General features: G+C 40.0%; 2 protein-coding genes and 1 long non-coding RNA gene across 6 annotated transcripts in view; 2 read left to right on the forward strand and 1 right to left on the reverse strand.

Annotated features, from left to right (window-relative positions):
• The window catches only part of Igsf9b (immunoglobulin superfamily member 9B), a 77864-nt gene extending 72687 nt beyond the window's left edge, over positions 1-5177 (forward strand). Inside the window, exon 21 of the mRNA XM_021242783.2 lies at positions 5026-5177. The gene's annotated coding sequence lies outside the window, so the exon portion shown is untranslated. The remainder of the gene's footprint in view (positions 1-5025) is intronic.
• LOC110345436 (uncharacterized) lies at positions 4730-6468 on the reverse strand. The gene is made up of 2 exons (XR_002388776.1): positions 6363-6468; positions 4730-5258 (listed from the first exon to the last, which is right to left on the reverse strand). It is a non-coding gene; the product is annotated as an uncharacterized LOC110345436 (long non-coding RNA).
• On the forward strand, positions 6423-11100 carry Spata19 (spermatogenesis associated 19). Of its 4 annotated transcripts, none has more exons than XR_002388775.2 (7): positions 6423-6669; positions 6846-6902; positions 7940-8032; positions 8193-8284; positions 9213-9279; positions 9825-9900; positions 10925-11100. XR_002388775.2 is itself a non-coding variant. In XM_087214274.1 (7 exons), the coding sequence occupies exons 1-6, from the start codon at positions 6592-6594 to the stop codon at positions 9889-9891; spliced, it is 465 nt and encodes a 154-aa protein (XP_087070400.1). In that variant the 5' UTR covers positions 6423-6591; the 3' UTR covers positions 9892-9900; positions 10835-11100. The 4 variants fall into 4 exon arrangements, 3 of the variants coding, with proteins under 3 accessions (XP_087070400.1, XP_004862716.2, XP_021098444.2); XM_087214274.1 differs by having other exon boundaries at positions 9213-9290; positions 10835-11100; XM_004862659.4 differs by having other exon boundaries at positions 9213-9290.
• Positions 11101-16142: the final 5042 nt, after the last annotated feature.

Raw genomic sequence — 16142 nt, forward strand, 5'->3', positions numbered from 1 at the left:
TTCATATAGAAACACAAAAGATCCAGAGCAGCCAAAGAAATCCTAAGAAAACAGAGCAACACTGGAGGCATTACAATTCCTGATGTCAAATTATATTACAAAGCTATAGTAACAAAGCCAGTATGGTACTGGCACAAACACACACACACACACACATCAATGGAAGAACAATGGTCACAGAATCCATGTACCTACAGCCATCTGATTCTTGACAAAAGAGCAAAAACATATTTTGGAAAAAAGACAGTCTCTTTAAAAATGGTGCTTGGAAAACCGGATATCCATAGATAGAAGGCTGAACCTAGACCCTATCTCTTACCAGAACAAACATTAATTCAAAATGGATCAAAGACCTAGGTAGATCTCAAATTTGAAACTACAGGAATGAAAATGGGAAACACTTGAAGCCATAGGCACAGGAAAAGACCTCCTCACCAGGACTCCAATAGCACAGGAAATAATATAAAGAGCCAACACATGGCACTGCATCAAATTAAAACGTTTCTGCACAGCAAGTGAAACAATCAATAGAGAAAAAAGACATCCTAAAATCTTTGCCAGCTACTTTTCTGATACAGGATTAATATAAAATATATAAAGATTTTAAAACATACTGAAAAGCTCAATAGCCCCTTCAATAAATGGAGAAATGAATTGAAATGACACTTCTCAAAAGAAGTACACATGACCTATAAGTGTATAAAATGTTCAACGTCTTTAGCCATTAGGAAATGCAAATCAAAATGACACTGAGATTCCATCTCACCCCCGTCAGGATGGCAATCAGCAAGAATACAAAAAATAATAAATGCTGATGTAGTCAGAGGGGAAGGAACCCTTCTGCACTGTGGGTGGAAATGTAAATTAGTAGAGCCACTAAGGAAATCATTCTGAAGGCTCCTCAAAAAAAAAAAAAAAAAATAGAAAGAAGGGAAGGAAGGAAGGAAGAGAAAGAAAGAAAGAAAGAAAGGGAATAGGGAAAAAATAAGAACCAAGATACACCATGTACAGGTACAAATACCCAATGATAAATGTAAACATACCGTATACCTAAAACATACCAATAAAAGAATTTAAGCAAAAAATTAAAAAAAAGAAAGAATGGAAACTAAAAATGGAACTATATCCTATAATCCAGCTATACCAGTCTGGTATACAGTCAAAGGAATTAAACTCACCATACACTCAAAGTAATTAAAGTCATCATATTGTAGAGATACCTTCATAGCCATATTTATTGTGGCACAATTCACAATAGTTAAGATGTGCAACCACCCCAGCTGCAAATCAACAGGTCAAAGGATAAAGTATATACAGAATGGAGTATTATTTAGCTATAAAGAATGCAATTCTGTCATTTGTATGGAAAATGGATGGAAATAGAAAACATCTTGTTAAATAAAATAAGCCAAACTCAGAAAGAGAGGTATTGCACGTTTTCCTAGTATGCAGAATCTAAAAAAGATGATGTGAAAGTAGGAGAGAGACTATTATTAAATGAGAAGAAGGGAATAAGGGGGAGAGCGGTATAAGGGAGGGTGATGGGAGAATGGAAAAAAGGAATTATTAATTATATCATTAAGAAATCATGATTTTGATATAAATTTATTGAGGTAAAAAGTGCCTATTATACTGTTAAATAATACAGCAGATTAAAAACACTATATATGAAAAAAAACACTATATATGTTTCATTGCCAATATTTTTGTTTTCAAAAATGAATTATTGTATAGGGAAAACAAGAAGTTGTCTAGAATGCTGTTCATTTAATTTTTAAAATTTGTATCTGGGAGTGAGATGCTGAGCACATTTTTCTTGTTTAAGAGTATTTTTTTTTTGACTTGTACTATTATAAAATGTTTCTAAACAGAGGAAATTAAGAATTGCTGTAAATATGTGAAGTGGTGGATATGGTAATTGGCTTGATTGTAGTAATCATTTTACAACATATATGTATCTCAAAATATGATGTTTTATGCTTTACATGTATGATTTTATGAATTATACTCAATAAAAATTTAAAAATTAAATAATTAAAAAGAAAAAAGAAAACTACCATAATTAAGGCCGTGGTGATGACAGTCCACCAATAAACTCTGAATTTTATGGTTATTCATTTTTTATAAGAGCAGGAAAGTAATTCAATAGAGAAATAATATTCTTTGCAACAAATAGTACTGAGATAACTGGATATTCACACTCAAAGGATGAAGTTGGACACTCTGCCTTCTACCTCAAGATGGATGACAGGCATAAATACAAGAGCTACAATTATTAAACCCTTTGAAGAAATGTAGGATAAATCTTCATAATCATAGGCTAGGCAATGGTTTCTTAGATATGACACCAAAAGCACAAGTAACAAAGGTAAAAATAGATAAATTGGACTTCATCAAAATTCAAAACTTGTGCTTCAAATGACACTACCAACAAATGAAAAGACAATTCACAGAATGGGAGAAAATACTTGCCAATCAGATATCTGCTATGCACTTGTATTCAGAATATGTAAAGAACTTATATAACAATACAGTACACAACCAAAAATACAATTATAAAATGGGAAAGGATGAGTAGACATTTCTCCAAAGAAGATACATGAAAAGATGCTCAGTGTGATTAATCATCTGGGAGAAAGAAATCAAAATCATAAGGAGATAGACTTCATACCCCTCAGGATGACTGAAAAGAAAACAATGGGCAATAACAATGCTGGCAAACATTGGAACCCTCACATGCTGATGGTGGGAAGGTAAAATGATATAGACACTTAGAACACATTTCAACAGTTCCTCAGAATATTAAACAAAGGGTTAACATGAAACAGCAGTTCTGCTAAGTATAAATCCAAGAAAAATGAAAACATGTCTACACAAAAGAGCATAGTAGCATAATTCATACCAAAACATAGAAACAATCCAAATGTCTATTAAATGGTGAGTGGATAAACAAAATGTGGTACATCTGTACAATGAAATGCTACTCTGCAATAAAAAGAAACAAATTACTGACATATGCTACAATGTAGAAGACCATCAAAGACGTTGTATTAAGTTAAAGAAGCCAGTGACAAAAGACCAGATACTGTATGATTTTATTCATTTCATGTTCAGAATAAGAAAATCTACAAAAAGAAAACAGATTAACGATTGCTAAAGGCTGAGGGCGGGATTGGGGGAAACTGCAGTTGACTGCTCATTGGTACAAAGTTTCTTTTTTGAATTATTGAAAATATCCTAAAATTGAATTGAAGAGATGGTTGCACACCTCTGTGAATATACTAACAAGTACTGAATTATACACTTTAAATGAGTAAATTTTGTGGAATGTGAATTGTGTTTTAGTAAAGTTGTTTTTTTTCCTTAAAGAAAAAGTATTAACATAGTTACCAAACCACTTCTAGGAATCTACCTAAGAGAAATAAAATATACAAACACATAAAGATTATTCTTCCCAAATGCTCACTGCAGTGTTATTCACAATGGTCTCTAATTCTATATGCTCATGAGCTGGTAATGGATACACAAAACGGGGTCTCTTCATGCCACTCTACAATGAAAAGGAATAGATTATTGGTACCTGCACGATATAGATGACTTTCAAAAACATACTCAGAGAAATAAATAAGGCACAATATGATGTAATTCCATTTGTATGAAATATCCAGAAAAAAACTATATCTGTAGAGATAGAAAGTAGATTGATGGGACTAAGAATGAAAATTGGAGTTGACTGAAAATAAGCATGACACATTTTTGGGTGATGGAAATGTTCTAAAATTGGATCCTTATGTTAGTTTCATAATTCTATAAAGCTATAAGACAATTTAATGGCTGAGTTTTATATTTTTTATATTAGCACCTCAATAAAACTCATTTTAAAAATGAACTTCTGTCTCAAAGAAGACAATACTAAAAGAGTGAAAGGCAAGCCAAGGATTGAGATAAAATAATTTCAATGCACATATCTGATAAAATGTGGTCTACAGTACATAAAGAAATCCTACAAGTCAAAAAGGAAAAGACACTTCACGCACACAAAGAATACCCCAAAGTGTCTGTGGACAAATATGAAGTTGCTTAACATTGTTAATAATCAGTTAACTTCAAGCTAAATTATTATTACTTACCACTACACTTTCAGCAGACTGGCTAAATTTAAAGGAGTGACAATACTAAGTATTGACAGAAGTATGGAGTAACTGTTATGGGCAGTAGATTTGTACAACCACTTTGCATTACTCATTGGTATATACTAATGTTGAAGGTATATAAAACCTATGATCTAGAAGTTCCAATCCCTGTTAAATACTCAGAAGATTTAGTGCTTATGCCAACCAAAAGGTAGATATGAACGTTCATAGCAACATTTATTTTTAAAAAGTACCAATCTGGCTATAACATAAATGCACATCAATAGTAGATTTGATAAATAATTTGTGTTAAAGTAAAAGAACAGAATGCTGTTCAAAGATGAAATAATGAACTATAGCTTTATGCAACAGCAAAGCAGCTAGTGAGAAAAGACTGCATACTTATGTTTCTAGGCAAAACTTATCTATGGCAATAGTGGTAAAAATGCTTTGGGGAGGGGCACTGCCTGGAGGTCTGCTGGACTATTAGAAATGTTACATTGTGTATTAAAAAAAGCAATGTTTATATATATATATATAGTGCATGTTAACATTTCTCTGAGCTGTACGTATATTTGTATATTTTACTGAATGCATTTTTAGTATTGTAACAACAAGAATAGATTTATTTGATAACATAAACACAGGATATATAGCCTATTGAAAACTTACTCCTTAAGTTAGTTAGAACAAGGTTGAAGGGATGGAGTAGAAGATAAAACTTCTCTGAATGTATCTTTGCGTGTACTTTTGTTTTTTGTATCACATTAATATTTTACTATTAAAACAAAATTATTTTAATAAGGGTGGGCACATAATTTTTAGGGGATAGTAGCAGACACAGAGACCTTGAAACATCATTTTATCTGCCATTGTACAATTTTTTCCTTAGCGTTAGCCTGGGGCCATGTGACAAGGATGGGCCCAAAGACTTTGAACAGCAGCGTTTGAACTGAAACCTGGAAAGGCTGCCTCGACTCCCCATGGCTCTCTGTTCCTGTTCTGAGGATCTCGGAGGCCACGTCCTGAGAAGAACGGAACTGCAGGATGGAAGTTTCCTAGATCTCTGAGTCAACTCATGGAGCACAGCTGTGATGGAGAGACACCCACCCTGCATCAGCATTTCTGAAAGTGAGAAATAAACTTTAATTTGGGAGTTGTTTGTTGCGTCAGCTCTCAGCCCATCCCAAACCAGAAAAGATACAAAACTGAGATGGAGAAAAGTGAGGAGACATAGTGTTATATTAAGAAAATCGGAGAGATAAACGTTTTCTATCATCCTGAGAAAAATGAGAATTTGAACTCTTACAGACTATCACGGAAGGGAGAAAACTAGAGACACCATTCTGTCCTTTTCATTTTAAGACAAAGAAATCAGGACCAGACCAGCTAGTGATCAGCTAGTGTAGAGACAGGCCCACAGACTTCTGAGACCTTGAGAACAGTCTTAAGCCTCAGATTCAGGCGAGTTGTGCTGCAACTGCTTTTGAGGGTAGCTGGACCTTTGCTTAAGTTCTGTTAGGTTATTAAGAGCTTCTCTGAATTTCCTTGTAACCAGTCTGAGCTGGAAAGAGCAGTTACCTGAGCCCCTTTCAGTTCATTTTTACCCCCAATTCTGAAGTCACAATACAATCCTCTTTTTGTTTTCACCTTACTCTTCTTTCACCAAGCAGGAACAAAAGTAGAATAATCAAGAAACATCTTTTAAAGAAGTGGCACTTTCACTATTTGCTCATATTTCTTATGATTATATTAAATTTTTGTTGTTGTTTTGTTTTTTTGGTACCAGGGATTGAACTTGGGACCTTGTGCTTGTGAGGCAGGCGGTGGAACAGCTGAGCTAAATCCCCGGCCCCTGTTTATATTACTTTTTAATGATTTGAATAACTTATGCAGACAAATTAGACAAAAATAAAGAATATACCCCCATTGAGAATTTGCCTCCCAATCTCTGGTGTTATTATTGGTGCATAACAAGCTCTTTTCCTCCCCTGTATGTGATGATACCAACAGGAAATATCTCAGCATTGTTTTGAATGAGGGTTCAGGTAAGTTTGCCACAAATTTATTCTTTTGATTTGTACAACTCCTGTTTTGTTTCAGCATTGCTCTGGAGCAGGTGACCAGCCATCAATTTCAACTCCGGCTCCTGCCCTGAGATTCTCTATAATTTGGATGGTGTCCCCTTTGTGTATCACTTGGGCTCATACAGCAGTTGCTTATCCTTACCTCCTGCCCCCCTCCACTTCTGAGCCAAGATCAGCACTAAGGCAGAAGCCTCCTGACCTTTCTTTTCCATCTCTTCTTTGACCCTGGAGGTCAGTGGAGGTCATTGTCACATCATCACTAGTCAGCCAATCAGGACACATCTACCCTCACTGCCCTCCCTGTCCCATAGGAGTTCTCAGGCAGCTTCAATGGAAGGAAGCCAAGAAGGAGGCCTGGTATAAGTTCAAAGATGATAATTACAACATGGATTGTGTACATTCTTGCCCGGAAAGGTGTAGGACTCCCCTTCCCACCAAAGACTAGCTCGGTAAGCAGAGTTGCTGGTAGCTACATGGAATAGTTTCTCATCTGTCTTTTCCCCCTGTGCACCTTACTGCACTTTAGAGAGATCTTACAATATCTAAGTTCTGATGAGAGCACTGAGGGTAGGGAGAGCTGGGATTCTAGCTTTCCTAAGTTCATTAACTTACCAATTTGTTCCAGGATGTTGAAGTTGTGGAAAGCGAGGCTGTATTTGTAGTTGAGCATTGGATGAAAAAAGTGAGTAAGGTTCTTTCCTGACTCAGGACCCCAAATTCTAGACGTTGATCTTAGGCAGGGTGGGGGTCTTGACTCTTCTCTCTATACACCTGGGGAACTCTGCTTACAGTTGAGTCCAAGGGGACCCTGGGACTCTTGGTAAGACCCTGGTAAGAGATGCACTAGCACTATTGTGGCAAATTGGAACAGCTCAGTGCTATAGCCAAGTGTTACAGCTCAGTGTCACAGCCAAGTGTCACAGCTCTGAGGCATAGCTGAGTGTTACAGCTCAGTGTTAGAGCTCTGGGTTGAGGCAATTGCAATTTGAAAATCAAGAATCTGATGGTGGCTTGAAGAGGTAGAGAAAAACCTTTTTTACCCTGGCAGGCTCAAAGCAGTTCATACTCAAAAGTCTGAGGACCTCACCAGAAATGAAAGCCTCCTTATATAGGGATCTAGAGGGTAGGTGAGCATGCTCACTAAACCAGAAGGGCAGAGTTTCAGAACATTCCTGAAACACATGCTGGGTGAGTGTGCTCACTGAAGCAAGGGGGTGGAGTTACAGAACATTCTTGAAAGGGGTGGAGCTAACAGAACATTCCTGAGACGGATGGAGCTAACAGAACATTTCTGAGAGGGCAGGAAGTTCAAACAGTTACAAAACAATTTGATGCACTGGGCAGGAGCTGCCCAGCAGCACAAACTGTTAAGCTTCTAGAACAAAACATTCAGTAGGAAAAAAAAAATGGAGGTAAGGCAAGGGCCTATATCATTGTATAGTATTGCTCTATCAGCATCACTGCTCACTGGCTTTGCTTCCCAAGCCTCTTGATAGAGGGATTTCAGTTCAAGGGTGTCTCAGAAATACCTTGGGATAGGTCCAGAGACTTGGGGAACTCCCTGGACTTCACCAAAAAGAAGCAATGGAAGAATTTAGTGCAGGGTCTGGGGGATATGGAGGATGTGTGTACAGACATGTGGCATGTGTTTTGTGGAGAAGAAGATGAAAGAGGGGAGGAGGACAAATGACACTTACAGAAGGAATTAATCACTTTCAGACAGAAGAAGAGGCTCCCAAAGGCATTAAGGAGAAGATGTCCACCAACCCCTCTCCCACTCATGGCGAAGACATACATGTGACCAGAGATGTGGTAACTGAGTTTGAGACAATTGGCCTGGGACTGAGGGTGTGGGAAGAGGCAGGCTGGCCCACTGAGGGTGCTGAGCAAGGGCTCAGCCCACTGCAGTTGTGGGGTGGGGTGAGGTGCGTCCACAGTGGCTAATAGTCACGTGTCCCGCCTTATTTCCTAGGTGAAGCACCAACTCTCAAAGGCTGATCTGTGTGCAAACCCAAGCCAAGAGGTCCTGGAGGAGAGAACAAGAATCCAGTTCATAAGATGGAGGTAATGTACCCCTTTCCCCTGAGCAGAGGAGGGTGAGGCCTATGAGAAGGCACAGGCCCCTCTCTCCAGAGTCCTCAGCCAACACAAACCCATGGCTCCTCTTCTTTCCAGATGCAGTATTCTTTGGCTGAGAAATTTCTGGGCCTTTCTTTGGGGTCTTAAGGGAACATTTGGCTGTCTTGAAAGCCCAGCTCATTCTTGCTTTGAAAATGACTTGAGGGTTTGGGAAACTGGGTTTGCTCTCCATTTCTTAAACATGTCTGATATTTCAGAATTCTCTTATTTTTGTACTTGAATTGTTCAGAAATGACTGCACTTTAAAGAGCTACAAGAAAATAAGCTCTTAAAATGCAAAAACTTGCCCTCATCTGCAACTAAGTGTGTGGCAGTTTCCAGCACCCAAAGCTAGAATTCTCTCCTGTCAGCCACAGCCCACACCTGCCAGCCTCTGCCTGAACTCTGAAGATGCTGTCTCCAGGCAGAGTGAGCTGGGCCTGAAGCTGCCTTTCTCCTGGGTGGAGGCTTCCCATTTCCTATCTGGCTCCTGAGTTTTGGTGCTTGGGGAACTGGGTTTAAATGGTCCACGCACACACCTAGTTTTCTAGATGTTTCTCTAAAGCCCAGTGAATATGGTAGGATAGTGAACATAAGAGCAGATCATGAAGTTAAGGGAGGACATCAGAAGGGAAAAGTCCATAGGCCACTGACCTCTGGACATTGGTAAAGGTGAGCAGTGCCTATTTCCCTAACTCCCTGGGACCGCTGCCTGCCTGCTCAGGGCAAGGTACCCATTAGTGAAATAGCCTTTCATGAGAGGAGCAGAGACCAGCTCCAGAGGTCACAGTGAGGGGCATCCCAATTCTGGCAGTTTCATTCTGCCTCATCCGAAGGAGACTCAGAACCTGCATGTCTGAATGGCATTTTGCAGCCACACCCGCATCTTCCAAGTGCCAAGCGAGATGATGGGCGAGGTCATGCAAGATCGGATAGAGCAGGTGAGACGAAGGTGAGCTGCTGGGCACTGACCTCACTCCCACTGGACCTGTGCAGTGTGGCTGCTGGTCTGCACCAGTGATGTTGTTTGGTGTTCCTTTGAATATCCAGAGCAGGGACAAGCTGGGGAGAGTGGAAGTGCTCTCTGTGAGCCCAAGGCAGAAGGATGGCAAGTTTGAGCCCAGCCTGGGCAACTTAGCAAGACCCTGTTTCAAAATAAAAAATAGAGAGTTCTGGGGATGTAGCTCAGTGTGAAGGGCCAGTGTCCAATCCCCAGAAACACATGCCACACACATGCAAAGGTGAGCGGTTCCCAGGGCTGCTGTCCTCTCTCCTGTGCTTCTCCCAGTGCTGCTAATGCACAGAAGAGCTCTGGGTCAAGGGTCTCCTCCTAGAACCCCTGCCGAGTCTGTGTGTGGTGATAACCCATGTTTGAGCTGCCCATCCCAGCCCCTACCCTCAAGCTGTGGTTGGGCATGAGATCTGGGTGGGCTCTGCTGCCTGGCAGCCTCTCCCAACCTGGACCTCTCTCTACTGTCCCCTGTAGTTTATCCCACCTTACCTGTGACTCAGCTCAGGACTCAAACGTCAGATCTTCCTTCACAAACTGCTAAGAGCAACAGGTGAGAGAACCAGCAGGGGAAGGCCTGGGCCAAGAGGATGGTCAGCCAGGGCAGTGACAAACAGTGCTGGGATGAGTTAAGGCTTAGCCTTTCCTTGTCAGTGAGGGGCCTGTGCTTGCCCCCAGGGCAGCAGGAGAAGAGGAAGCTGCCTCAGGATCTGGCAGTGCCTCTCTGAAACTTGTGGAAGGGCTGGTGGTTGAGTTACAGGTTGCCTTCTCTGACTCCTTTAATGGTGGCACAGATACCAGTGCCCACTGGTGGTTCACAGGCCCAGGACCTCATGATTAATAGACTGCAGAGGGACCCAGAAGTCTGCCTTTCTGACAGTCCCTGGGCAGTACTGCTGCTGATCTGTGAACCTCACTTTGCTTCACAGGATCACAGAGGCAGGAGCGAGGGTGGATAGATGTTGGAACCCACTCATCGGGGACATTCATGTCCTTGAGTCATAACACTGGTGGTCTGTGTGTTTCTGGGTGGTGGAAGGCTGAGCTGTTGCCCACCCTGCTAGGTGAGAGGTGGCAATGGCCACTGTGGAGGTACAAGATGTGATTTACGTACAACTGGCCTCTAAAGAAGGCCATAGAGATATGATTTATCAAGCACTTCCTCTATGCCAACTTCTGCACAAGGCACTTTGCCCACAGTCAACCATTATACAGGTGGTAAGGCCTGAGGAGCAGGCATGGTGCCAATCCAACTGCACCTGGCAGGTTACCTCATGTCTGTGTATGTCATGTCTTTATCTACAGCAGGAGTGTTCACCTCAGAGGATCTTGGGGTGGTGTGTAGCATGTGGTAAATGACATCAGCTGTTTGCTGACATCCCCAGAGATGAGGAAGGGTGGCTGAGGTGGGGAGGAGCAGAGCCAGGCTTCAGTCCCAGGTTCTGACGAAACCCTGCCTTTCCTTTCATGGGTCTTCTGCTGTCTAGGCTGAGCTCTGTGAATGGAGAGAATGGTTAGCGGAGAGGGAAGCATCACAGCTCTGTGACGTGTCCCCTGGTCACTTCTCTGCTTCCCAGGTTGAAACCTTCAAGGTCAAGGAACAGCCTGTGTCAAAGAAAAGTCCACCTCCAGCTTGACCTGAAGGTGCCCAGACCTGGGCACAGAGATGGCAGTGGGTGAGCCCTGTGCTGCGACAGAGGCAGCACGGGAATCCTTTGCTGAACTGCTAATAAAGAGACACACTATTTAACAACCTGTCCCTGTGTCAGTGCGGAAGCCTTGCCATTCAGTCTTCCCTCTTTCCCTTGCTCCCTCCTTTCCTGTAATGCTGAGTGCCTTAGCCTGGCTCTGGGCACACAGGGCTGGGGACCTGTGGGGGAGATGATAGGCTATTCCAGAGTTGTGTGATGAAGGCAGTGCCGGTGCTCCTGGATCCCTAGGAGGGGTGCAGGTAAGAGCGGGGCAGGGAGGACTTCCTGGAGAACTGTGCTGATTTGCTTTGTGTATTTGTCTTACCTCCACTTGTTCCTTCTCTACTGCCTTTACTTTTTGTAGACTAGAGTTTTGGGCCATATCCCTTTCCTCCTCTCTGAAGTACACATGCATTAGTGACAGTTACCTTAAATTTTTGTTTGTTCGATCAGGTCCCTATTTCTTTTCACTTTTGAGGGATAACTTTATGGAATATGGAATTCTAGGTTGGAGATATTTTCTTTCACTCCACTCTGTTCCTGTTTGTATGGTTTCTGAGGAGTTGTAATTCTTTTTCTTTAAATTTCATTTTATTAATACATTTTAGGTATACAATAAAATGACATTCATCATTGGAAATTTGCACCTTTACATAATCTCTCTTGGTTCTTATTTTTTCCCCATTCCCCTGCCCTCCCTTCAACCCCTTCATCCCTCCCTATTTACAAAGACTTTGTTTCCATTTTTCATTTTCTCATATTAATTTCATTCCCTTCTTTCCTTTCCCCTACCCCTCCCAATTTCCCTTCCCCTTTTTCTTCCTATTTCACATATCTATTATACCTTTTAGTCCTTATTTACACTTTAAGTTTCTCACACTGGAGAAACTATTCAGTATTTACACATGTGTGTCCTGTTTATTTCACTTAAGTGTATCATCTCAATGTGCAACCATTTAGCTATAAATGTCTCTAATTTCTCATTTTTTATGGCCGAGTAGTACTCCATTTTATAAAAAACTCCCACATTTTCTTTATTCAGTCTCCAGTTGATGGGCATTTGGGCTGCTTCCAAGTTGTAGCTATTACAAACTGTGTTGCTATGAACATGGGTGCACATATATCACTGTGGTATGATTCTTTTAATTCTTTGGGGAAGATCTCCATCAGTGGAATAGCCAGGTCAAATGGGACTTCCAGTCCTAATTCTTTGAGGTATCTCCATACTGATTTCCACAGTGGTTGCACCAGTCCACACTCCCAGCAGCAGTGGAGCAGGGTTCCTCTTTCCCCACAGCCCCACCAGCATTTGTTATTGGTTGATTTCATGATAGCAGCCATTCTTTCTGGGGTGAGGTGAAATCTCATGGTTGTTTCATTTGCACCTCTCTAATGACCAGTGATGTTGAACTTTTTTTATATGTTTATTTGATATTTCTACTTCTTTGCCTGAGAAATGTCTGTTGGTTTCAAATGCTCATTTTTGGATTGGGTCTTTAAATTTGGGATGTCTGATTTTTTTAAGTTCTTTATAGATTCTAGATAGTAGACCTTTGTCCGGGGGACATCTGGTGAAAATTTTTTCCCACATTGTGGGTTGTCTGTTCACACTGTTGGTGGTTTCTCTTGCTGTGTAGAAGCTTTTTAGTAAGAAGAGATCCCACTTGTTGATTGTTTGTGCTGGTTCATGGGCAACTGACATTTTGTTCATAAAATCTTTTCCTACACCAATGTCTTCAAGAGTTTTTCCTAAATTCTCTTCCAGCTGGTTTAGTGTTTCTGTTTTAATATTCAGATCGTCAATCCATTTAGATTTTAGTTTAGTGCATGATGAGAGATATAGGTCTAGTTTTAGCCGTTGGCAAGTTGAAACCCAATTTTTCCAGCTCCATTTATTAAAGAGGCTATCTTTCCTCCAGTGAGGGTATTTGGCTCCCTTTGTCAAAGATGAGGTAGCTGAGTGTGTCCGGAATTGTTTCTAAATCTTCTATTCTGTTCCACTGGTCCTCAGGTCTGTTTCTCTGCCAGTACCATGCTGTCTTTATCACAGTAGCTTTGTAGTATAGTTTCAAGTTGGGGGTTGTAATACCCCCTGCCATGTCTCTGTTACCTAGAATTGCTTTTGCTATCCTGGGTCTCTTCTTGTTCCAAATGAATTTTTGGATTATTTTCTCAAGGTCCATAAAGTATGCTGGTGGGATTTCAATTGGGATTATATTGAATCCATATAGCAGTTTTGGAAGTATGGTCATTTTCACTATGTTGATCGTTCCTACCCAGGACCAAGGGATGTGTTTCCATTTTCTGGTATCTTCAATCTCTCTTTTCAGAGTGCTATAGTTTTCAGAGAAGAGGTCTTTGCTTTCTTTTGTTAGGTTGATTCCTAGGTATTTCAGTTTTTTGGATGCCACTGTGAAAGGAATTGCTTGCCCTATTTCTCAGTGAGTCTGTTGTTCATGTACAGAAAAGCTATTGATTTTTGTGTGTTGACCTTGTATCCAGCTACTCTACTGAATTTGGTTATTAAGTCTAGAAGACTTTTGATGGAGTTCTTGGGGTCTTCTATATAGAGTATCATGTCATCTGCAAATAATGACAATTTGACTTCTTCATTTCCTATCTTTATTCCTTTCTCTTGTCTAATTGCTGTGGCTAATGTTTCCAAAACTATATTGAACAGGAATGGTGATAGTGGACATCCTTGTCTTGTTCCTGATTTTAGTGTGAAGGATTTCAGTGTTTGACCATTTAGTATGATATTGGCTGTGGGTTTTTCATAGATGGCTTTTATCAGATTGAGGTAGAGACCATCTATTCCAATTTTTTGTAGAGTTTTTATCATAAATGCATGTTGGATTTTGTCAATGCTTTTTCTGCATCTATTGAGATGATCATATGGTTTTTGTCCTTGGCTCTATTGATATTGTGTATCACATTGATTGATTTGTGTTTGTTGAACCATCCCTGTATCCCTGGGATAAATCTGACTTGGTCAGAGTGTATGATCTTCTTGATGAACCTCTGTGTTCTGTTTGCCAGTATCTTGTTGAAGATTTTTGCAGCTGTGTTCATTAGGGAGATTGGCCTGTAGTTCTCTTTTTTGTTTGGGTCTTTCCCTGGTTTTGGAATCAAAGTAACACTTGCATACAGGAATGAATTTGGAAGTATTGCTTCCCTTTCAATTTCATTGAAGAGTTTAAACAGTAGCGGGAGTAGTTCCTCTCTAAATGTCTTGTAGAATTCAATGGTGAAGCCATCAGGTCACGGGCTTTTCTTAGTTGGTAAGTTTTGAATTATGTTTTCAATTTCATTGATTGATATTGGCTTGTTTAGAGTTTTTAGGTCTTCTTCGTTCAACTTTAGTAATTCATATGTATCTAGGAATCTGTCCATTTCTTCTGTGTTTTCCATCTTATTGGTGTATAGGTTCTCAAAGTAGGTATTAATGAGCCTCTGGATTTCTGCTGGGTCTATTGTAATTTCATCCTTTTCATTCCTAATTGCATGGATTTGGGCCTTTTCTTTCCTTTTTCTGACAAGGTTGGCTAAAGGTTTGTCAATTTTGTTGGTTCTTTCAAAGAACCAACTCTTGGCTTCATTGAATTTTTTGTATTGCTCTCTTATTCTCCATTGCATTGATTTCTGTTCTGATCTTTATAATTTCCTCCCTTGTATGAGCTTTGGGTTTGTCCTGCTCTTCTTTTTCTAGAAGCTTGAGTTTCACCATCAGGTTGTTTAATTGGGTTTGCTCTGTTTTCCTGATATGAGTATTCACTGCTCCGAATTTCCCTCATAAGACTACTTTCATTGTGTCCCATAGATTCCGATATGTTATATTGTCATTGTCATTTAATTGAAGGAACTGTCTGATTTCTTCTTTAATTTCCTCTGTGACCCATTGGTTATTCAGAAGTGTGTTGTTTAATTTCCATGTGTTTATGAAATTCTTGTGGTTTCCTTTGACATTGAGCTCCAATTTCATTGCACTATGATCTGATAATATGCAAGGGATAACTTCAGTTCCTTTGCACTTACCTAAATATGTTCTATACGCGAGTATGTGGTCCATTTTGGAGAACAACCAAGTGCAACTGAAAAGAATGTGTATTCTGATTTTGTGGGGTGGAACACTCTGTAAACATCTGTTAAGTTTATTTGTTCAAGCGTTTGATTGAGTTCTAGTATTTTGTTGCCTGTTTTTTGTCTAGTTGATCTATCTATTTGTTATAATGGGGTTTGGAGGTCCCCCACTACTATTGTATTAGTGCTTATATGATTTTTCATGTCTGTTACTATTTGTTTTATATAGTTGGGTGCACTAGTGTTTGGTGCATAGATATTTATGATTCTCATCTCTTCCCCTTGGATTGTTCCCTTTACAAGGACGTAGTATCCTTCTTCGTCTCTCTTAATCAGTGTGGGTTTGAAATCCACTTGGTCTGCAAAGAGGATAGCTACTCCTGCTTTTTTTTTTCAGGTTCCTGTCACATGTAGTATTGTTTTCCACCCTTTAACTTTCAGTCTATGAGTTTCTTTTTGAATTAAGTGTGTTTCTTTTATGCAGCATATTGTTGGATCTTGGTTCTTGACCCATTCTGCAAGTCTATTTCTTTTGATTGGTGAGTTGAGACCATTAACATTGTTGGTTATAACTGAAACGTATTGACTTGTCATTGTCATGACTTTTTCTTTTTGTTGGATTCTCCCCCTTTGCATTTAATTTCTTGTCATGCCCAATGGATTCATTCTGCTGGGCTTCCTGGGGTTGTGATCCTCATTGTCTTTTGCTAGGATTTTGTCTAAAATTTTTTGGAGTGCTGGTTTGGTATTCATGATGTTCCTAAGGTACTCTTTGTCATGAAAGTATCTTGTTTCTCCATCAATTTTGAAAGATAGTTTTACAGGGTACATCAATCTGGGTTGGAGGCTGTTTTGCTTTAGGGCTTGCAGTACATCACTCCAAGCTCTTCTTGTTTTGAGGTTTTTGTTGAGAAGTCTGCTGTGATTCTGATGGGCTTTCCTTTGTATGTGACTTGTTTCTTTTCTCTAACTTCTTGTAGAACTTTGTTCTTCTGTTGGGTTTCTGGAATCTTAACAACTATAT

This window comes from Heterocephalus glaber, unplaced genomic scaffold (assembly GCF_053883595.1).
Source record: "Heterocephalus glaber isolate CG9 unplaced genomic scaffold, H.glaber_assembly_v1.0 deba00001446, whole genome shotgun sequence".
Taxonomy (NCBI): Eukaryota; Metazoa; Chordata; class Mammalia; order Rodentia; family Bathyergidae; genus Heterocephalus; species Heterocephalus glaber.